This window comes from Copadichromis virginalis, linkage group LG3 (genome assembly GCF_057382275.1).
Source record: "Copadichromis virginalis isolate Kocher_CV1m ecotype Utaka linkage group LG3, C_Virginalis_male_GT1.1, whole genome shotgun sequence".
Classification (NCBI taxonomy): Eukaryota; Metazoa; Chordata; class Actinopteri; order Cichliformes; family Cichlidae; genus Copadichromis; species Copadichromis virginalis.
The window spans coordinates 9,028,721-9,052,944 of NC_140620.1; the positions used below are offsets into that span (position 1 = coordinate 9,028,721).

At 41.5% G+C, this 24,224-nt stretch overlaps 1 protein-coding gene across 1 annotated transcript; it reads left to right on the forward strand.

Moving 5' to 3' along the window:
• Positions 1-1,060: 1,060 nt before the first annotated feature.
• Positions 1,061-23,977, forward strand: LOC146712606 (protein NLRC3-like). Its single transcript, XM_085452088.1, has 11 exons — positions 1,061-1,111; positions 3,046-3,148; positions 4,161-4,298; positions 4,373-4,474; positions 6,129-6,207; positions 6,828-7,056; positions 9,701-11,504; positions 15,725-15,886; positions 20,140-20,313; positions 21,907-21,953; positions 22,129-23,977. The coding sequence occupies exons 3-11, from the start codon at positions 4,210-4,212 to the stop codon at positions 22,707-22,709; spliced, it is 3,267 nt and encodes a 1,088-aa protein (XP_085308214.1). The 5' UTR covers positions 1,061-1,111; positions 3,046-3,148; positions 4,161-4,209; the 3' UTR covers positions 22,710-23,977.
• Positions 23,978-24,224: the final 247 nt, after the last annotated feature.

A 24,224-nucleotide genomic window follows, 5' to 3' on the forward strand; every position in this document is an offset into this window, starting at 1 on the left:
TCAGCAAATCCATTTATTATTGACCTGGTTAGAATCCCAATGAGGAGAGCAACATTTATTATGTTGATTATCAGCAGAAAGGAAGAACCAATCATTCCTCAGATTCATGTTTATCCACATTATCAATAAAAGCCAGAAGCATAAAAAGACATTTATCAATAAATATTCTGAACATTTGATTACAATGAGCAGAATTAAAGAGCTTTTTATACGTTTCACTTTTTTAGGTTCACAGAGTCAAATTTAGCTTGAAAGTCAAAACAAAGAAATCCCAGATTTCCATCTTAATGAATGAAATGACTTAAAGTCAGTCAGCTGTTTTCTGCTTTATACTTTTACTTGTTGTGTTAGTAAAGTAAATTCAAAAGTTACTGCACCAATGCGCTATGAATACTACTGTTACTACTGTTACGACTGCAGGGTGTTCAGAATGTTGCTGCTAGGCTTCTGACAAAGCATCACAAACACTCCCATGCCACTCCCCTGCTGATTCAGCTGCACTGGCTCCCTGTCAAGTTCAGGGCCCATTTTAAGATCATAATCATGACTTATAGGGCCCTGCACGGTGTAGCTCCAACTTACATAAGTGATCTTCTTCTTCCTTATCACCCCAGCAGGTCCCTGAGGTCTTGTGACCAGGGGTTGCTGGTTGTCCAGCATACAAGGTCAAAAAACAAAAGGTGACAGAGCGTTTGTATCAGTGGCTCCCAGACTCTGGAACTCGCTCCCTCTGAGTTTGAGATCTGTGGCCTCAGTCATGTCTTTTAAAAAGCAGTTAAAAACGAATCTGTTTAAATTTGCTTTTGGTTGATTTTGTTTTGTTTGAGATTTTAATGTCTGTTTTCTGCCTCTGTAAAGCACTTTGTGATTTTATCTTGAAAGGTGCTATATGAATTAAATTTTACTTTTTACTTTACTTTACTCAGCGTCACCCTGAGCCAGTCCGAGCAGTCAGACAACATATTTTGAGCCCAGCACATGAAGGTGTGGCTCTCTCACACTTTTCAGGTAGAGTCCCGCCTCCTTCCAGGAAGCAGCTCACCTGTTTGTCTGTGTTTAGTGTCCAGGTGTGGAGTGGAGCTTGTTGTTCGTGTCTCTGTGTGAAGAAACTGTAAGTTTGCTTTGTTTCCTCCTTTAACAGTTTGAATGTTTGTTTCTGCTCTGTGATGTTTGGACCAGATGTTCAGCTCTTCTTTCAGGATAAACTTTAATCACTCTTGTGTTTGAAGACAAATCCACATGATTATGGATTATTGATATTCAGTAACTCTGTACTGAAACATTTGTTACTGTGAACAACAATTTTAATCATCAGTCTGTGTGGAACACTGATCTGTAATCTGATGTAACATTGACCTTCCTTTAAATAAAATAATTTTGTTCTTAAGAAGTTGATATTTACGTTTTACTGAAGTGACATAAAAAACCCCACAATGAGTATTTAGGCATGTTTAAAATCCTACTATCCTACTGATAATGTCTGCATGTGGAGGTTTACATGCATAATGTGCAGAAAACTCTCTGAGAAAAAACGTGTTTGAACTTTTTATTGTGTTCCATTGTTTTCATGCTCACTTTGTACTCAGTTCTCCTGGATTTGGTTCCAAACCTTTTCCAACTAATGCCTTGAATCTTATCTTAAATACAATTACAAAGTTCCATAATGGTATCTCAAGATGAATTGATACGTGTTAAACTTAGTTCGTTGTAATCAAGTACTCTTAGTGAGTCATAAAGTTAAAGTTAAAGTTTCACAGCCTGAAATACATTTATAGCTCCATACACCTCACACATTCTTGTGTGAGGTGTATGGTTCAGAACCCTGATTCTATTTAAATTTGTTGAAAGGTAAATACACATTAACTTTTAAAGAAGGTTGTTTTTGTTCCCTTTAAGAAAATTTATTCCACGGATAAGAGGAGATTCATTTAACCCTTTGTCTGTGCTCTGTAGCAACTTCATTATTCTATAAAAAATACATTTTTAGAGTAGGTATATGTAAAGGTTAACATCACCACACAGGACACAATGAGAAACACAAATAATCACAAATGAACATTACTCAGTGCTGTTATCTGCTATCAGAGTCCTTATATATCAGGGACTCAGTGAACTCTGTCTCTTGTAACTTAGTTGGAAATGTTCTGGTGTGAAGGCCTAAACCACTTTAACAGAATCGGATGGATGTGTCCAGATGATCAGGTCTGAGACCTGGTTGTCTCCTGGTCAGCAGAGTTGAGGACCTATAAAGCAGGAAGCAGCCTGTTGATGTTTTCATGTAACAAGGACTCAGATTTTTTAATAACAAACAGAAGGAAGGATTAAAAAACAGAAAGAACAGAGTGGAATATCATTTTAATAACCTCATCAATAGTCAGACACTCTCAGACATGAGGAAATGTTCAGGTAAACAATCCCCTGCTGGCAGCTGATGATTGAGGCGTCACAGAAACTGTTGGAACAGAAAGAGCAGAACAGGACATGAGACATTTTTATTTGCTTTACCTACATAAAACAAATCTGATGTATGATTTAACATATAAATCAAATATACTAATATGTGTTAGTGTTCAAACAGGCCTGTTAAATAACATGTTGTTACTGTTGGTGCCTCACAAAGATCAGCTGTGCTGCAAACTGAAACTATGCTGTGTGCAGTTACCAGTTTTTCTAGTTTAAACTTCAATGAAAATTATTACCTTGGCTGAAAACACCAAACATCATAAAAAGTAGTTTTGTTTCTTACAAATATGGAAAACAAAGGAGGGAAATAATGCTGACTTGGAAAGTTTTTAGTTTGTATCACTTTGAAAGACAGCCATTAAAAGTATGTTGTTTTACCACTACCAAGCTATGTTAATTTTAACAATGATGTATTTTTCAAAGAACTTTACTCATAATTATAATTTTGGAGAAAGACACAAAGTCATTTCCTTATGTTAATAAAATGAAGCCACTTAGAGAGAAGAAATTTAAATCTGACATAAATGATCAGAAATTTATCTTAAAATCTGCTTCCTCTTCCTTGCACCTCTCCTGCTTCAGGTTGAGTCCCGCCTCCTTCCAGGAAGCAGCTCACCTGTGTGTCCGTGTTTAGTTTCCAGGTGTGGAGTGGAGCTTGTTGTTCATGTGTGTGTTTGAAGAAACTGTAAGTTTGCTATGTTTGCTCTGTAAAACAGTTCGTCTTTAGTAGTGCAACAGGCAGTGAGACATTTCTGTTTACTTCACATAACGTAAATCTGATTTATGATCTGAATTAATGTGTAAATGAAATAAACTGATGTGTTAGTCTTCATATAATTAATAAAAAGAAAAACAAATATCCAAAATCTGCACCAGATGTGATCAGAGAGCTGCTGAACATGTTTTCATGTTAGTATCTGTATCATCCATGGAAAAAGTACTGATTCAGTTCACCAACAAGGTTCAGGGGAATGGCTGCAATATTTCCCAAACAGAGCCATCCAATAACAAAAGAGAGAATTATTTCTCTTTTTGAATTTGTTTCTGCTTAATTAGCAATCAGTAATTGAACATAAGTATACACTCAAGTAGGTAATAAAGCCATCAACCTAAATTTACAAAATTAAACACCATCAAACAAAAATAGAATTAAATGAGTGTTTGCACAATAAAAGCAATGGTTTTATGTTAAACTAGAGCTATGTACTTATGTATGTATGTATGTATATATATGTATATATTGTACTATTCTTAGTTAGTGTATTGTCTGTCTTGTCTTAATGTTGGTTTAAAATGGAGCACTGTAACAAAAAATAATTTCCCCCAGGGATCAATAAAGTATTCTGATTCTGATTCTGAACACCAATGAGATTGAGCAGGTTTTTAAAAGTTTTTAAATTAATGAGAAATTGGGCTGCTCATATGATAAGGGGCAGGTTAAAGGTCAGAAGCCAACACCAAAAAGACTCTATCAAAATAAAAACAAAGTCTTCTTATTTTGAAAATTTCTGCACACATTATTCCTGAATTTACATAGACAAAATGTCACTTCTTATTTATCTCATTAGCAGTAAATTGGAGTGTGTGTTGTTCTCTGCACATTCAACAGGAATAATCAGTGTGTGTCAGTGAATGCATCTTGTGTGCTTCATGATTTCAGTTGATGTGCACATGAATGATTTGTGTTTTCTCTGCAGGTGAAGGTAGAAAGTGTGTGTAAGCTGATGTGGATGTGAATTGAGCAGCATGGATCAGTGTGAGGACAGAGAGGAGGGAGTCCCTCCCTCTAAAAGCACTCTGTGTGGGGAACATGAGAGCCAGACCAAAGCTCAGAGGTGAGACGACCATCTCTAACCATTCTCCATGTCACAGCTCAGCACTCACATCACTGCTCCATCATTATTCACAGGAACCAACCTGGACCTACACCTAGCTGTGTGTCCTTACAGAGCAGCGACTCTAAATATCACTACGTTGATTTTAAAGCCCAGCAAGCGTCTGCTGCAGAGAGGTGAGCTCTTTAAGTTCAATAAATAGTACAATAAATAGTTCATGTACAATAAATAAATAAAACAACTGACTGTGGATTATCAAACTGTACAAAGCCTGGTTACCTCTGTACAGAAGTCCCTGAGCCTCTGATCCTTAGGATATTATCACGATAGGTTAATGAAAACTTATTTAAGCCAGTGGTAAGCAGGGTTCCCCAACACATACTACCTCGCCTGAATGGTTCCCCCTGAAGTAAGGGGGAAGATACAATCAACAGCCATCTTCATTAATGGTAGGAGCAACAACTGAGCACAAGATTGATAAATTACATTGAATTTCAGAGAGGATACATTATAATTTAATTTAGCAAGGGCAACGCAAACAGCACAATCAGTTAAAAATAATCAAATCATTGTGAAATTGGGGTGGTGCCCAGAGTACAACGTCCTGTTCCTGCATACTGTGGTGTTTTTATGTAGCTTATCTGAAAAAAATTTATATAAACAGCGTTTATATAACTTCTTATTTCATTGTGTATTCCTTACGTATCCAAAGTGTCTTTAGGGTTTCGCCAGCTTAGTTTATCTCATAGCCGACTTGCTAACAGCATGGCCTCTTCAACTGTCCCCCTACACTTTCATGCTCATTGTGTCGGATATTTAGTTACTCCTCTGCCTTCTTTAGCAGTATTGATACTTGTAATAAATGTAGCCTATTTACAGCTCTGGAGACAGGAACACTGAACTGGACACTCGGCTTTGCACACCCTGAAAAACCTGTAGCTAGCCAGGCCCCTGTAGTAGGTACAGCTGAAAATAGAATAGGCCCCACTAGCTGTCCCTAGGGATACACTCCCCAAGTGACCAGGGAAACAGGATGGCTGGGGGACAGTGAGGCAGAAGCATAGTCTTAAACAGAAGCCTTCTAGGGGGATCTACATAGATGCTAAAAATGACAGCCTCAACATGGCATTTAATCTGTTATTAGACTCAATTGGCTTTTCTCAAAATGTAAAAGAACCCACCCACCACTTTAACGACACTCTAGATCTTGTTTTAACATATGGACATTTAACAGTGCTTCCTGAAAACCCTCTTCTGTCTGATCATTTCCTTATAACATTTAAATTTACAATAATTGATTACACAGCAGTCGGGAGTAGACTTCTTCACAGTAGATGTCTTTCTGAAAGTGCTGTAACTAAGTTAAAGAATATAATCCACCCACTGTTATCATGAAGTCCAACACAGAGCAGAGCAGCCACCTGAACATTTCTCCAACAATAAACATGGCCAACACCATTGCTGTTGCGTGTGTCACCCATGATACTCGTTTCCTTCGCTGTCTCTTAGTTCATAGTTTCCATTTTAAATTTTATTTTATTTTCTTGTTTGTTTTGTTGTGGGTTTTCTGCATCAATAAAGCTGCCATTTTCAGTTACCTCCTGTGTGTTCAAGTCATGTGTTTGTGCCCAACCTTTGCCTGCCACACATCACATTCATGAGAGTTTGATTATGATTTCATTTCCACTTGATTCTGCGCTATTCTGCATTAAATGTTCAGTGTAACTGAGTTCTGACTGATTTTTCTAATAATAATAACATTAAAATAATGTCTTGTCTTGTTGTTATAATGCCTCATTATGTTAATCTTATTCTTCCTTATTCCTCCAGAGTTGACCGGGAGAGCTCAAAGATTCCCAGCGGTCAGTCTTCCCAGCAGCATCAAACAGATCTGAACCCTATATTTATGGTATGTACAACAACTACTTTTTTTTTTCTTTTTTAATGTTGTGGCTCGGGAAGTAGAGCCACTTTTCCATCAAACACAAGGTTGGTGGTAAAACCTTTGGTTTTTATTTATTCTGTAGTACTGGAAATGAGCCAAGGCAAGGCAAAGTGAGGCAAATTGGGAATCCAGTTCTGCACCATTTAAAGAAAATGATACATTCTGGCAGCTGGGCATGCCCGAACAATTTGACAGTATGTCTTATTATATGTACCATTTACTAATTTGACCAATCTTGACCTCAGCAGCTGCATTTTACCCATAAACTGTTTGCTGTATTCTGATTGTCCAGCGTTAGGTCTAGTGTCTAGCATTAGGCTCCAAACATTCCTTTTTGATAAAGCTAATACTTAAGGATGGATCAGGTGATCTGTCTATCTGTCTATCTCTAAAGAGACAGATATCTGTAGATAGAGAGTGAGAGATAGATATCTCTTTACTGTGTGCATCTTCCATTTCCCGTTTTATTTTTTTTGTGTTTGTCATTCTTGATCTCCCTGTTTTCCTGTCTTGTCTTTCACCAGCCATTGAGTCAGTATTATTGGGTGACTGTGACATTCACATGGTGTTCTGTTCTGTTCAAGGTCCTGCAGGACAACATCATCACTTTTGTGAGAAACGAACTGGAGAGGATACAAAAGGTTCTAAGCTCAGATAACTCAGAATACTTGCAATGTCAAGGGGGTTGTGCGGATGTTTTGGAAGATGAGGATGAAGAGCAGAGGAGGAGCACCAAAGAGGCATTTGTGAAGATCACACTGCACTTCTTAAGGAGAATGAAGCAGGAGAAGCTGGCAGCCAATCTAAAGACCAGTAAGGGGATATTTCCAAAAAAGCAGGCATTTCCAAAGTCAAGATAACTGCGGCCAACTTAAAAACTAGAAAATCCAGCGGCACTACCCAATCTTAAATCTTCACCATTATAAAAATACAATAGAAAATGATGTATTTCTTCGGAATTGCATTTAGAAAAATGATAAACCACACAGGATATTGACTATGAATTGCTAATGCAACCCAGCACTCTGCAAAGTGTTAAGCCAATGTGTGACCCACCTCCTGCTAGGACAGGTTAAATACAAGAGCAGTATATTTAGACAAGAGTAATATTGTTTGAACTCACTTTATATATATATATATATATATATATATATATATATATATACATCTAAAAACATTTAGATGTATATATATATATATATACACATCTAAAAACATTTAGATATATACATTTAGTATATAGAACTACCGTATTTTCACGACCATAAGACGCACTGTACTAAAAGGCGCAGTCTCAGTTATGTGTGCCATTACTGTATTTAACACACACATAAGGCGCACTGGATTATAGGGAGCATACAAGTGTGCGTATTTAAAAATAAAGCAGGAGCAAAACAAAGTTTGGTACTCACATTTTTATCATCAATCAAACCCATCGAAGTCCTCATCCTCTGTGTCTGAATTGAACAGCTGCGCTAAATCTCCATCAAACATTCCAGGTTCACTTTCTTCACCGTCAGAGTCACTTTCCGTGCCGTGCGGCTCCTCGGAAATGATGCTGGCTTTTGCAAAAGCTCGAACAACAGTGCCAGCAGACATGTTAGCCCAAGCATCTACAATCCATTGGCAAATTGTGGCGTAACTTGCCCGGCGCTGCCTTCCACTCTTGGTGAAACTGTGGTCTCCATCGGTCATCCATCGCTCCCAGGCTGCTCGCAGCCTTACTTTGAACGGGTGGTTCACACCGATGTCCAGCGGTTGGAGTTCCTTTGTCAGGCCTCCCGGAATGACAGCAAGCTCACAGTTCATTTGTTTCACTAGTTTTTTCACATCGGCTGTGAGATGGGCACGCATAGAGTCACAGATTAAGAGCGATAGTGATGCGTGGAAAAAACCACCTGGTCTCCTTACATACACCTCCCTCAGCCACTCTTTCATCATTTCCTCATCCATCCAACCCTTTTCATTTGCCTTAATGATGATTCCTGTTGGAAACTTCTCTTTAGGCAAAGTCTTTCGCTTAAAAATCACCATAGGCGGCAGTTTCTGTCCATTAGCATGGCAGCCAAGAACAACAGTAAAAGAAGACTTTTCATACCCCGTTGTGCGTATCGCTACCGTGCTGGTCCCCTTCTTCTCCACAGTGTGACTCACTGGGATGTCGAAAGTGAGCGGGACCTCGTCCATGTTTGTGATGTGGCTGGGCTGGATGTTTTTGTCGCCAATGTATTTGCTGCAGTAGGAGCGGAAGATGGCCAGCTTTTCATTATAATCCGCTGGAAGTTGCTGCGCTACCGTAGTCCTGGTCCGGATGGAAAAATGGCACCGTTTCATAAAAAGTGAAAGTGAAACTGCTTTTAGCCAAATGGTGACCGTCGAAACGCTTCTCCCGCTCGTTCTTTGCTCAATGATCCACCGCTCGAGTCTTTCCTCCAACTCGGGCCACCTCGCCTTATGTCCGCGGAAACTCAGCTGCGTTTTCTTGACCTGCCGGAGCTTGTTTTCTAGCTTCCTCCATTTGCGAACCATCGATTCGTTAATCTTAAATTCTCTCGCCGCTGCTCTTTTTCCATGTTCCTCCGCGTAGCTGATGGCCTTCAGTTTAAACTGTGCTTCGTAAGCGTGTCTCTTTGCCATTTTCAGGGTTGTTAAAACAATGATGTCCTGCATAATGCACATACCTGTTCTTTTATACAGGTATGTGCGATAAAGTCAACGTCCACACTTCACCCTTTAGCATTCTCATGGTGTTCTCTACTACGTCCTCATTACAACACACAGGGCGCACTGCGCTATAGGGCGCGCCATACTTTTTGAAGAAAATCTAAGACTTTTAAGTGCGCCTTATGGTCGTGAAAATACAGTAACAGTTGTAGTTCAAAAACATTTAGTGGGGCCCACTATGGAGCCCCAGCCTACACTTTAGGAATTACTCTTCTAAAGATATAAGCACATTGATAAATTGGGCATTTACTAATGCAGTGTTTTCCAACCACTGTGCCACAGCACATAGGTGTGGTGTGAGAAGTGATCAAGTGTGTTATACTCTAATTAAAGGTGTTGTCAACTGACAGTAAAAAGAAGTCGAAATAGAAATTACATGGTCATGCTGAGACAACGCAGAGTATAATTGCAACAGATAAATATCTGAAAAGTAGTTAACCGGTCCCTGAGAAAGTTCTGACCCAGATGAAGGCCCTAGCATGAGTAGTGGTCAGAAGAAAGATTAAAAAAAAGATATACTGGGAACAATTCCGCTATACCTGGTGTGCAGGAAAAAATTATTAATGTGTGATATTTTGGTTTGGTGGTGTGCTGTGGGATTTTTCTAAAGTGAAATATGTACCATAGCTAAAAAATGTTGGGAAACATTGTACTAACGTTTCATGAAATTGAAACGTCATACCTTCAACTGACTCTATCACTGATTTTTTTGGTTTGTTTGTTTTTTGTTTAGGAACTTCCATTAGGAACTGGCATTGGAGTCAGCATGAACTTAAGTCAAACCTGAAGAAGAAGTTCCAGTGTGTGTTTGAGGGGATTGCTAAAGCAGGAAATCCAACCCTTCTGAATCAGATCTACACAGAGCTCTACATCACAGAGGGAGGGACTGCAGAGGTCAATGATGTGCATGAGGTCAGACAGATTGAAACAGCAAACAGGACACCAGACAAACCAGAAACAACAATCAGACAAGAAGACATCTTTAAAGCCTCACCTGAAAGAAATAAACCAATCAGAACAGTGCTGACAAAGGGAGTGGCTGGCATTGGGAAAACAGTCTTAACACAGAAATACACCCTGGACTGGGCTGAAGACAAAGCCAACCAGGACATCCAGTTCATATTTCCATTCACTTTCAGAGAGCTGAATGTGCTGAAAGACCAAAGGTTCAGTTTGGTGGAACTTGTTCATCACTTCTTTCCTGAAACTAAAGAAGCAGGAATCTGCAGCTTTGAAGACTTCCAGGTTGTGTTCATCTTTGATGGTCTGGATGAGTGTCGACTTCCGCTGGACTTCCACAAAACTACAATCCTAACTGACCCTAGAAAGTCCACCTCAGTGGATGAGCTGCTGATAAATCTCATTATAGGGAACCTGCTTCCCTCTGCTCACCTCTGGATAACCACACGACCTGCAGCAGCCAATCAGATCCCTCCTTACTCTGTTGACATGGTGACAGAGGTCAGAGGGTTCACTGATCCACAGAAGGAGGAGTACTTCAAGAAGAAATTCAGAAATAAGAGGCAGGCCAGCAGGATCATCTCCCACATCAAGACATCACAAAGCCTCTACATCATGTGCCACATCCCAGTCTTCTGCTGGATCACTGCTACAGTTCTGGAGGATGTGCTGGAAACCAGAGAGGGAGGACAGCTGCCCAAGACCCTGACTGAGATGTACATCCACTTCCTGGTGGTTCAGGCCAAAGTGAAGAAGGTCAAGTATGACAGAGGAGCTGAGACAGATCCACACTGGAGTCCAGAGAGCAGGAAGATGATTGAGTCTCTGGGAAAACTGGCCTTTGATCAGCTGCAGAAAGGAAACCTGATCTTCTATGAATCAGACCTGACAGAGTGTGGCATCGATATCAGAGCAGCCTCAGTGTACTCAGGAGTGTTCACACAGATCTTTAAAGAGGAGAGAGGACTGTACCAGGACAAGGTGTTCTGCTTCATCCATCTGAGTGTTCAGGAGTTTCTGGCTGCTCTTCATGTCCATCTGACTTTCATCGACTCTGGACTCAATCTGCTGGAAGAACAACAAACAACCTCCCAGAAGTCTGAAACAAGAGAATCTGCAGAGAAACACTTCTACCAGAGTGCTGTTGACAAGGCCTTACAGAGTACAAATGGACACCTGGACTTGTTCCTGCGCTTCCTCCTTGGTCTTTCACTGCAGACCAATCAGACTCTCCTACAAGGTCTGCTTACACTGGCAAGAAGTAGCTCACAGACCAATCAGAAAACAGTTGACTACATCAAGGAGAAGCTCAGTGAGAATCTGTCTGCAGAGAAAAGCATCAATCTGTTCCACTGTCTGAATGAACTGAATGATTGTTCTCTAGTGGATGAAATCCAACAGTCCCTGAGATCAGGAAGTCTCTCCGATGAACTTTCTCCTGCTCAGTGGTCAGCTCTGGTCTTCATCTTACTGTCATCAGAAAAAGATCTGGATGTGTTTGACCTGAAGAAATACTCTCCTTCAGGGGAGGCTCTTCTGAAGTTGTTGCCAGTGGTCAAAGCTTCCAACAAAGCTCTGTAAGTAGTCAAGTCAAGTCAACTTTATTTATATAGCACATTTAAAGGACATCAAGTGACGGCCAAAGTGCTGAACAGAGGGATAATATAAACAAATAAAAAGAATTAAAATAGATAAGATGAAAACGTTATAGAAAACATTGTGAGACATCCATATATCTTTGTAAAAATATATGTGTACATGCAAATATGCACATATCTATACATTAAAAGGGGAATCATAGTTTCTCCATTTGATCACAAAGCCAAGTTAAACTGCGTTAGCCAGCATGCCACTGGGGCACGATTTACAGTCCAGTGCCAGAAAAGTAGCTGTGATTACCTACCTGGCACTGTGCACACCGTCGACAGCTTTAGAAGACAGATACTTGAATGCGGTTGTCAGGGTTCCTGGGTTGTATTTTCAGTTTGTTCATGTTCGTTCACATTTCCTGCCTTGTTGTGCCAGTTCCTTTCCTGTGTGATGTTAGTTTGATTAAGTTCAGCTGTGTACTCACCGGTCTCTCATTATCATCCTCATCAGTGCATTTAAGTCCTCAGTTTCCACTCGCTCACTGTCTTGTCATTGATGTTGTTTGTTTTCAGTTCAGTTCAGTCAGTCAGTCAGTCAGTCCAGTTGAGTTCAGTTGAGTTTAGTTCAGTCCAGTCCAGTCCAGTCCAGTCCAGTCAGCCAGCCATTCATCTCCTGCTCTCGTTGTGTCATCCTTTCCGATAAACACCATTATCCTGCACCGTGAGTCCTGCGTTTGGGTCCTCTTCTTCTCATCCACACACAAGACCCTGACAGCGGTGACAGGCCAAACAGTAGTACATGCAGAGGGCAGCAAGGGCTCGCGTTAGGCTGGTAAGTCAGGTCCCCAGGAGAGTCAATCACAGGAAAAACGATAAGATTCAGTTTTTCCAGGGTCAAATAAAAAAGCCATGCTCTAAGGCTAAAACAGTAAAATTAAATACTAATTTTAATATGATAATCTAGATCAGATCTCTAATCCTTAAACCTAACCAAGGAAGAAAAAATGGCAGATTAGACTGAAAGTTTAGGCACATAACGATTTCCTTTTAACAGCCTTCCTTCATTGAAAGCAATGCATTATTAGGGACTGTAACATCTAGTCCTTTTTACTGAAACTTTAGCGAAAAATTAAAATGGAGCTAAACAGGGAGAACACACACATGGAGAGCAGCGGCAGACAGACACGCCAGCATACGCTCACCCGGAAGTCTAGCCCACAGCTTGTGTGTATAAGACATAACACATAAGTCCATTTTTCTTTTTTAAAATTGTTTATTAAAAAAAAGATAATCAGGTACACAATATTTAAAACCGACACAATGTAATTTCTATAGGCCCCTCAAAACATTGGCAGCACTCAACAAGTATATGATACTTTCTTTTAGTTATTTCATAGCTGCAGAAATTGTCACAATTTCTAGAACATTTTAGTGTGACCCTTATCAAATGACCAATATTGCCCACCTTATGATAATCAATAACTTTTCAAACATGAAAAAAAAATCCTTACCAATTTTTTTTCATATCAAAAGCATGTAGACTTATCCGATGTTCTCTTCAATTCAGTTTGTCTCGGATGTTTGAAAAATGTCATAATCAGTGTTCTTATTGCAGAAGTATTATGCCTTACCACCCTAACCAGTTTACGCTCTCTACAGGGTGGGCCATTTATATGGATACACTGTAATAAAATGGGAATGGTTGTTTTTCTTGTGACATTACCAATAAGTTTTGATGTGTCACATGGCCCTCTTCCTATTGAAAAAACAAAAGTTGTGTCCAAGATGGACTATCTTGAGGAGTTTGCCCCCTCACATATACTGATATGCCACAAACAGAACTTTAATATCACCAACCATTCCCATTTTATTACGGTGTATCCATATACACCAATGGCCCACCCTGTATAATTATTCAGCTTTTATTACCAAGCAGTCAGCGTATCCATTTTACCAAATTAAGAACATAGGACATAGGACTTAGGTTTACCAGCCTCAGGTTTCTAACACAGAATTCTTATATTCATTTTTTTTCTGGCTGTCAGTTGGTTTGTAACTTACTGTTAGTTTTTTTTTTCTCTTATTTCTTTTAAATCTCTGATATGGCAATCATCATGAAATCCAAGTTAAAGGAAAACTTGGACTTCACCTTATTGGTCATTTAAGTTTTGAAGGTTTTCCAAGTGTGTTCAAAAGTGGGCTGCTAGGTATCAGAAAATTACAGCAAAGTAATAAAAATTATGTCTTCCTTGAAGGCTTCCATAATTGGAGTTCCCACTGAATTACATTTTACTCATTGCTTTTTTGGTATTTTAGAGCAAATGTTTTACAATTAATTCATAACATTTTAGTTTCTCTCACATTGAAAGGAGTGTTTGCAGGCTGCAATTATATCCTACACTAAGCAAAATATTATCGTACTGTTTCCCAAACAAATGCCCTGGTGCAATATTTGTGTTTGTTTTCGCTCCCTCCTGTCATATTTTTTAAATCCATCCATCCGTCCATCTTCATCCGCTTTATCCGAGGCTGGATTTTTTAAATCATGTTCTAAAATATATATAATTGTTTCTGAAGAAATTAGCTTTCCAATAATAAGGCAGATTTCTTTTAGTATGGTTACAGTTTTTACTAACCTCTAAACCATAAGTCATGGAAAGTGGATTTTACAAGAACTGAGGGCTTTCCTTAACCATACTTAAACAGCTTATTTTAAATAAAAGATGAGCTGATTGTCTATAGCATTGTTCGGTATGTTATTATTAAAAAAAAAAAGATTATTTTGAACTGTATCAAGGAACAATACTCACAGATTTTAAAATTAGGAAAGTGATCAGCAGTACTATATGACTGTACCTGCAGGTACTGAACTAAATTGGTAAATGGTAAATCGCCTGTATTTATACAGCGCTTTACTAGTCCCTAAGGACCCCAAAGCGCTTTACACATCCAGTCATCCACCCATTCACGCACACATTCGCACACTGGTGATGGCAAGCTACATTGTAGCCACAGCCACCCTGGGACGCACTGACAGAGTGCTAGACTAGAATCGCTAAATCTAACAAGTCCTTACTGGTTTCCATTTAAATAATGTGGTATATCTGTGTTTTAATGAGGAAATGTAATATATATGTATTTTAAGTTATTTTGTTATGCATTAGGTGTAGGGATGGGTATTGATAAGATTTTCACAATTCCGATTCCATTTTCGATTCTGTTTAATGATTCGATTCTTTATCGATTCTCTTATCGATTCTTTTTAAAAAAGGAGAACACTAAGGTCGATTAGCTTAGAACTTTGTTTTATATCTTCTCTTTGAACAAGATAGAAATTTAGGAGTAACATGGCCTTACAAACCCAGCAGTGAGATCTTAAGAGATCCAGCCTACGGCTCTTCAATGTGGTGTCACAGGGACCCCGGGGAAAAAAATTGTAAATGTAAAATAATAAAATAAATATTCTTCTGTAGCAATAACAAAGTATAACATAAATTATTCTGTAGCAATTACACAAGAATATCCAGTAATGTCCCTGCCTACAATTAAACACATTCACTTACCGAAAATCGGGGGCATCTGCTGTGGCAAATGGGTGCAAGCCTTTTACCATAAGCTTAGTCACTGCTCGGTAACATTAGTCTATCCTGGCTTGAAAGGAGACGCTACCGGTAGACTGCAGCAAGAACTGCCAGCGAGCGCCAGCCAGACTCTGTCTGTGTCTCTCATCATGGTCACCTAAACGCACAGTAATGGCAGTAATGGCAGATAAGGCAGATCGCGCTAACATAATATGCACTGTTAGTTGATTATTTACCTGCCGCATTAACGGGAGAGGACGTGCAAACGTTACCGCTGCTGCTGGGTTGAGATTCACGAGTCCAGAGCGGAATTAAAAACACGACATTCATTTAAGGTTATCACGTGTTTTGTGAGCAAATGCTTTTGCATATTCGTAGTGTTTCCTGCCAGGTAAATTACGCTCCGCAACGTAGTGACGTCATTCAGGGCGACTGGAATCGATAAGGGAATCGTTTGCAAAAATGGCAAACAATTCCAAGGAATTGAAACAGTGGGAACCGGTTCTCAAATAGAACCGGTTTTCGATACCCATCCCTAATTAGGTGCATATTAAACTTTTTATCTTTCTTGTTTGGGTTGAACACTTAAATTGGTTTCATTTGATCCTAAATACCTTTGTTTTTCAGACTGTCTGGCTGTAACCTTTTGGAGAGAAGCTGTGAAGCGCTGTCCTCAGTTCTCAGTTCAATGAGAATGGTGGACCTGAGTAACAACAACCTGCGGGATTCAGGCGTTAAGCTTCTGTCTGTTGGACTAAAGAGTCCACACTGTACACTGGAAGCTCTCAGGTCAGGATCCAAACTTTTCCAAAAATTATTAAATCAATTATATTCGTGTAATTAAACCCTTATGAAGGTAACATCGAGGGAACAGTTTACCCTGCCCGGGATAGGGTTACCGGGGCCCCGCCCTGGAGCCAGGCCTGGGGAGGGTGCCCGAGGGCGAGCGTCTGGTGGCCACCACCCGCAGGAGGCGCCATAGGGGTCGGCTGCATTGTGTGTCGGGCGACGGACAGGAGAGGAGGCCCTGGCGGACTGATCCCCAGCTGCCAAGACTGGCAATTGGGACATGGAATGTCAACCTCTCTGGTGGGGAAGGAGCCTGAGTTAGTGCGTGAGGTTGAGAGGTACTGGCTAGATATAGTCGGGCTCACCTATACGCATGGCTTGGGCTCTGGAACCAGTCTCCTGGAGAGGGGCTGGACTCTGTCTCAGTCTGGAGTTGCCCCTGGTGAGAGGCGGCGGACTGGGTTGGGTATTTTAATATCCCCTCGGCTTGCTGCCGGTACGTTGGGGTTTTTCCCGGTGGGTGAGAGGGTTTGTTCCCTGCGCCTTATGGTCGGGGAACGGGTCCTGACTGTCATCTGCGGTTATGCGCCGAGTGGCAGTTCAGAGTACCCAGCCTTCTTAGAGTCCCTGGGTGGGGTGCTGGAAGGTGCGCCACCTGGAGACTCTGTTGTCCTGCTAGGAGACTTCAATGCTCACGTGGGTAATGACAGTGAGATCTGGAGGGGCGTGATTGGGAGAAACTGCCTCCCTGATCTGAACCCGAGCGGTGTTTTGTTATTGGACTTCTGTGCAAATCACAGTTAGCCATAACAAACACGTTGTTCGAACATAAGAGTGTCCATAAGTGCATGTGGCACCAGGACGCTCTAGGCCACAGGTCGATGATCGATTTTGTAATCGTATCACCAGACCTGCGACCATATGTTCTGGACACTCGGGTAAAGAGAGTGGCTGAGCTGTCAACTGATCACCACCTGGTGGTGAGTTGGATCAGGTGGCTGGGGAGGACGCTGGACAGACCTGGCGCACCTAAACGCGTAGTAAGGGTGTGCTGGGAATGTCGAGCAGAGGCCCCAGTCCGTGAGATCTTCAACGCACACCTCCGGCAGAGCTTCAACAGCATTCCGAGGGAGACTGGGGACAATGAGTCCGAATGGACCATGTTCAGCGTCTCCATTGCTGAAGCTGCTGCATTGAGCTGTGGCCGCAAGGTGGTTGATGCCTGCCGTGGTGGTAATCCCTGAACCAAATGGTTGACACCAGAGGTGAAGGGAGCCACCAGGCTGAAGAAGGAGTCCTATTGGGCTTGGTTAGCCTGTGGGACTCCAGAGGCAGCCGACAGCTATCGACAGGCCAAGCGTAATGCGACTCGGGCAGTGGCTGAAGCAAAAACTCGGGTGTGGGAGGAGTTAGGAGGGGCCATGGAAAAAGACTTCCGGACTGCCTCGAAGAGATTCTGGCAAACCGTCAGGCATCTCAGGAGGGGAAAGCAGTGCTCTACCTGCACTGTGTATAGTGCTGGCGGAGCGCTGCTGACTTCGACTGAGAAAATTGTCAGGCGGTGGAAGGAATACTTCGAGGACCTCCTTAATCGCACTGACACGTCTTCCGAGGAGGAAGCAGAGTCTGTGGATGAGGGGAATGACCCGCCAATTTCCGGAGGCGAGATCACTGAGGTAGTTAAACAACTCCTTGGTGGCAGAGCCCCTGGTGTTGATGAGGTCCGCCCTGAGTTCCTGAAGGCTCTGGACGTTGTAGGGCTGTCCTGGTTGACACGCCTCTACAATGTTGCGTGGAGATCAGTGGCAGTACCTGTGGACTGGCAGACCGGGGTGTTGGTCCCCAGCTCTAAGAAGGGGGACTGGAGGGTGTGTTCCAACTACAGGGGGATCACACTCCTCAGCCTCCCTGGGAAAGTCTATGCCAGGTTGCTGGAAAGGAGAGTTCGTCCGCTAGTCGAACCTCGGATACAGGAGGAACAATGCGGCTTTCGTCCTGGTTGTGGAACACTGGACCAACTCTTTATCCTCTCGAGGATACTTGAGGGTGCATGGGAGTTTGCCCAACCAGTCTACACGTGTTTTGTGGACTCGCAGAAGGCATTTGACAGTGTCCCTCGGGGTGTCCTGTGGGAGGTGCTGCGGTAGTATGGGGTGTCTGGCCCATTGCTATGGGCCATTCGATCCCTATACAACCGTTGCAAGAGCTTGGTTCACATAGCCGGCAATGAGTCGGACTCATTCCCGGTGGGTGATGGACTCTGCCAGGGCTGCCCTTTGTCACCAATTCTGTTCATAATTTTTATGGACAGGATTTCTAGGCGCAGCCAAGTGGTGGAGGGCTTTCACTTTGGTGGCCTCAGAATCTCATCTCTGCTTTTTGCGGATGATGTGGTTCTGTTGGCTTCATCAGGTGAAGGCCTCCAGCTCGCATTGGAACGGTTCGCAGCCGAGTGTGAAGCAGCGGGAATGAGGATCAGCACCTCCAAATCTGAGGCCATGGTTCTCAGCTGGAAAAAGGTGGAGTGCCCACTCCGGGTCAGGAATGAGTTCCTGCTCCAAGTGGAGGAGTTCAAGTATCTCAGGGTCTTGTTCGCGAGTGATGGGAGAAGGGAGCTGGAGATCGACAGACGGATTGGGGCTGCAGCTGCAGTAATGCGGACGCTGCACCGGTCCGTCATGGTGAAGAGGGACCTGAGTGTAGAAGCGACGCTCTTAATTTACCGGTCGATCTACGTCTCTACCCTCACCTATGGCCACGAGCTGTGGGTAGTGACCGAAAGAACGAGATCGCGGATATAAGCGGCGGAAATGAGCTTCCTCCGAAGGGTGGCTGGCCTCTCCCTTAGAGATAGGGTGAGAAGTTCGGCCATCCGGGAGGGGCTCAGAGTAGAGCCGCTGCTCCTCCACATCGAAAGGAGCCAGCTGAGGTGGTTCGGGCATCTGACTAGGATGCCTCCTGAGCGCCTCCTGGGTGAGGTGTTCCGGGCATGTCCCACCGGGAGGAGGCCCGGGGCAGACCCAGGACACGCTGGAGAGATTATATCTCTCGGCTGGCCTGGGAACGCCTTGGTGTTCCTCCGGATAAGCTGGAGGAGGTGGCTGGGGAGAGGGAGGTCTGGGCTTCTCTGCTTAGGCTACTGCCCCCGCGACCCGGCTCCGTATAAAACGGATGAAGATGGATGGATGGAGGGATGAATGGATAATTAAACTTTCATTTCATGTTTTTAAGAGGCAAAGCGTGAAATGGACATGGTGAACCTGCGTGTCTATTGCATGTTTTGCCATGATTCTGAGTTGAAGAGGGAGAATATAATACAGGAGACATAGCATGATGGAGATTGTGAAAACAGACAGAAGGAGACAGAGCGCTAAAATCATTGAAATCAGGAAGATGGAACACACCAGGAAAGATAAATAACCTAAATCTGACTAAGACAGGAGAAGCAAAACTGAACACGATGTACACAGGACAAGTGACTATCACAATAAAATGGACAGAGACCCAGGCAGAGACCTAAACTTAAGAGACACTACTAAACATACTGAAAAGGTAAACAAACACAGAGATATAGGTGAGGTGTGGGAGAGGGCGGAAAAGAGAGACAGAAAGAAAGGGACAGAGAGAGAGACAGTATAAAGAGAGAGACAGAGAGATGCAAAGCAACTAACATAACAGAGCAAAAATTAAGAACCATAACAGATTTCAGATGCAGAAGAGAATAATATACACAGAGACTAAGACCAATATTTAATAATTTCAAAAAGTCCAGAATCAATCTCAATATACTTGGTCAACGAAGATACGATGAGGATAAATATAAAGAGAAAGAGCTGTCTAGTTAGTTATTGTCATGGTCTTTGTTCTTTGACCTAAACCCTTCAAAAATGGCAGATTACCTTGGGTAAAAGACTGACAGTTGAGGCACAAATAAAAAAAAAGTTGCCTCAACAAAAGGACACTTTGGGCACCCATCAGGAAAGGGGCGGGTGCTCCCCTCTGCACGTGCCTGAGCTGGATCCAGAGCAGCTGGGTCCACAGCAGCTCAATCCACAGGTTTAATCTTGTAGTTTTCCTGACCCAGCCAACCCAGGAGCTGTTCACAAGCCCCCCCACCCTGAGATGCACTGGCATAGGTTTGGGATCTAAGAATGCATCTTTTTTGTTTTTTTACATATCGGTTATTATATTAATAGTTGATTTATTTATAAATTAATGTATTAATGTAACGTATTAATGGCACATTTCTGTAGGCTGTCAGGCTGTCTGATCACAGAGGAAGGCTGTACTTCTCTAACTTCAGCGCTGAGCTCCAACCCCTCCCATCTGAGAGAGCTGGACCTGAGCTACAATCATCCAGGCCACTCAGGAATGAAGCTGCTGTTGGCTGGACTAAAGGATCCAAGCTGGAGACTGGACACTCTTAGGTATGGGGAGAATGTCTAATAGAGGAGGAAGAGCTGGAAACATTTCCAGTGAAAACTGAAAGCCTTTTCACTGGAACATTTACTGTGTCCTTCACTCACTTCCTGTTTGTTTCTCAAAACTTAAAATGTACAGCTCTATCACTTCTGACATAAATGAAGTAAGAAAACCTAATTTTTCTTACTTCAGGAATGTTTATAGGGTTACTCAAGTTGGGCTAGCTGGCATCTAACGATGTAAACACAGCAAAGACAAGCTGGAGAATAAACGCAAACTTTTTTTGCCTCAATAAATCTGAACTTGAGGGTCTTTGATGGTCAGAGACAAATGCAATTTAATAGCAGGAACAGATGCTGAAAACAGGCCAAACTTCAGTCAGAAGAATACCTGAAGCGATCCGTTCTCAGCACGAGGTCAGTCATTTATATACTGTGGCATAATTTGGATTACTTGCTACGAAAAATTCCTTATCCTCAGCTTCCTGCACCCATTGATATGTTTGTTAGCCTCAGCGTGATTCTTTTTATGACTTTATAAAAAATTTGCTGTCTGGTAAACCATGAGCTGATGATTAGTACGATTGATATGTAAAAAGAATTTGGTCATTAATTGGTTTCCAGCACTGCATACAAAGATATTTTCCTGTTGCACTTCGACACACACTTGACTGCCCATATGGAAAAGAAATAGTAAAAACATATATGATTTACTCATGAAAGTGGCCACTTTCTCATTACTTTCATATATTTTTTTAGTAAGTATATAAAACATACAAGTTTCATTATATAATTTTTCAAGGGATCTTATATGTGCTTTCACTCCTGTATGCTTTTCATACAAGTTTCATACAAGACAGATAAAAACTTTATAAGATTTATATATATCTTTTCCATATGGTTGACATTAGAGGGGAGATCTCACAGGCAAGGAAAAAATTATGCTTCCTGGGTACTAGTCGTATCTTCATCATAAACGAAAGACAGCCTCACAACACCCCCATGTGACAATAATAAACAATAGCTTTAAATGATGAAAAGGGGTTTAGAAGCCCTGTAACTCATGGGATATAAACGCATCACAAGTTAAAAAAGAAAAGGGCATAAATTAAATCTGTCAATGCTGACAGAAAGGACTCTGGTGCAGACTCAGATTTTAGGAAAAGAGAGTTCACAAGTTTATTTACAATCCAACAGTGCAACATATATACAAGGTGTCTCCAGGGAAAGGAACGCAGGAAAATAGTCCACACTCTCGCTCCTCTTCAGCCACTTATGCTCATGCTCCTCCAGACTCCATACCACTGGAACAAACAGGTATCCAGGAAGTACAGGGGATTTGTATTGAAAAGACATGAGTTCACAGTTTGAGTCAGTCATATTTCATTCAATACAGTGGTGTACTGACAGATCCAGGATCAGACCAAATCATCAGCAGTTTGATCCACGTATGGATTGAAGTGTATTTCTGAAAATGTTGGACTGTTTCTTTATCAGTGTCTAACAGTATGTAGACACTGATAAATATGAGAGCGATGTAATGTCCATATGTGCATGCTGAAAGAGACTGTGCTGCTCTGACCCCCCTCCTCCTTTCAGGGTGGAGCCTGCTGGAGAACGATGGTTGACACCAGGTCTGAGGAAGTGTAAGTGTGTTTTTAATGTGATTCATGAAAACAAAGCAGCACACATTCAACCATCTTCAAACTGTCACATCACTCATTCACATCTCTGATGTCAGGAGTCATCATCAAAGTGTCAATCAATGAACAGATGATGGATCAATAACTGCAGCTAGATTGTGTTTGTTCTCTCCATCAGATTCCTGTCAACTCACAATCGACACAAACACAGTTCACACAAAGCTCCAACTGTCTGACAACAACAGCCAGGTGACATATGTGGAGGAGGTTCAGTCGTATCCTGATCATCCAGACAGATTTGATATTTGCCCTCAGCTGCTTTGCAGAAATGGTCTGACTGGTTGCTGTTACTGGGAGGTTGAGTGGAGAGGAAATGTTCGCATGTCTGTGAGTTATAGAAGAACCAGAAGGAAAGGAGAGAGTCCTGACTGTGTGTTTGGATGGAATGATCAGTCCTGGAGTTTGTGGTGCTCCAATTATATTCCTCTTTGTGTCTGGCACAATAACATAAAAACATCCATCTCCTCCTCCTCCTCCTCATCCTCCTCTGACTCTAACAGAGTAGCAGTGTATGTGGACTGTCCTGCTGGCACTCTGTCCTTCTACAGAGTCTCCTCTGACACTCTGATCCACCTCCACACCTTCAACACCACATTCACTGAAACTCTTTATCCTGGGTTTACAGTCTGGTCTGGTTCGTCAGTGACTCTGTGCAGGTTTGAGTGTAAAGAGCATCCTCCTGTTAGAGAAACAGTCTGACTGTTGAACAGACTGTTGTTCAATCTGTACATATCAGTCTCTTTTACTCAGTAACACGTTTTCAGATTCATGGATTCAATCAGTTCTTAAAAAGTTCTTTTAAACTGTTCTAAACGATTCCTTGGAAACTTCTTCCTCTTCAGTCCTTAAAAAATGGAAGCTACCATTATTCCAGGGTCCAGATGTTTTTTTCTTTCTTTTTTCACTCAAAGCATGGAATTTACAGTGTCGCTCATGCTGTGGTTATTTGAGTCATTTTTGGAAGCAGGACAGGAAGGAAGGTCTGAACAGAGAAGATAAGAACACAGTTTTTGAGAAGACATTTGGGAGTTTCAGAGGTACACCTAAATTTAGCACAGCAACTCTACTACATCATTTCTGTGACCGGATTGTTCAATAACAGTACAATCATGTTGGTTTATGGAAAGATGTTCCTAAATAGATTTCAGTCTAAGCTGCTGTGGTTAAATTGATGTTTTTTTGTTTCAGTAGGAGTGAAATCTTCAGCTTATCCCCGTTTATGAATAGTAAATAAAGAATAACGCCCAGTCTTATTATCGTAAATGTAATACAAAGGTCTACAGATGAGTATATTTACATATGATTTTGCAAATGATGTTAAAATAGTCTTTTTTTTTTTTTTTTTAAATGTAATCAAATAATGTAATCTGTGTGATGAAAAGAGCGTGCTCTTTAGACTTAGTGTTGATTCTGAATCAAATAGAAAAGCCTGTACTGGTCTGGTGTCAAGAGAAGTGGAAACTCATTCTCAACTTTCTCAAGAGAAATCAGAGTGGTGCAAGCCTGTGAAGAGGATGTAAAAAATGTTGTCTGAGAATATTTAGTTTTTATTTCTTGTAGTTTGGTGCAGTGATAAGAGATAATATTTGAGAATCTATATTTTAACCAAATCACTGTGGAGTTAAAATTTGGAAATGTAATTGTTGTTTTTCTCTGCTCACTTGTGTGGAGTTGATTTGAAGCCGAGAAGACTTGGATTACTTTCAACTGAGTAACTGCTTCCATATGTGGGTTTGCGCTAGCAAGACTGGGAGAAGAATGCATTACTGGCCAGGACTTGACTCTCTCCCTACTCTCTCAACCATCCACAGACCAGTAGATGAAATTGTAATCACCATAGGGTAGATTAGGAAGTTTATGGAATTTTTTTTAATTAATCTGACTGTATAATTGAGATCATCTGATTAAGCGGTTTTCTTTGTTCCTGCAACATTGCTTAAATAAATATTCCATTTGGATTTAAAGTCTATATTGTCGAAATTCCCTTTATGGCTCTAATAGTACAGGTTCAAACTTCTGTTTGAGTATTGCATCTTTAAATGGCTCTTTCCAAAAGAGAACCCTTTTCATGTCTTTTTCCACTCAAAGCTTCACATTGGATATCAGTATGTAGTGTTTCTCTGAAGCTTAGTTCACAACCAGCTCCTTTGCATTTTCAACAAGAAATCCAGCTTCATGTTTATCTTTCATCAAAGCAGAAAATGCTGAGCTCAG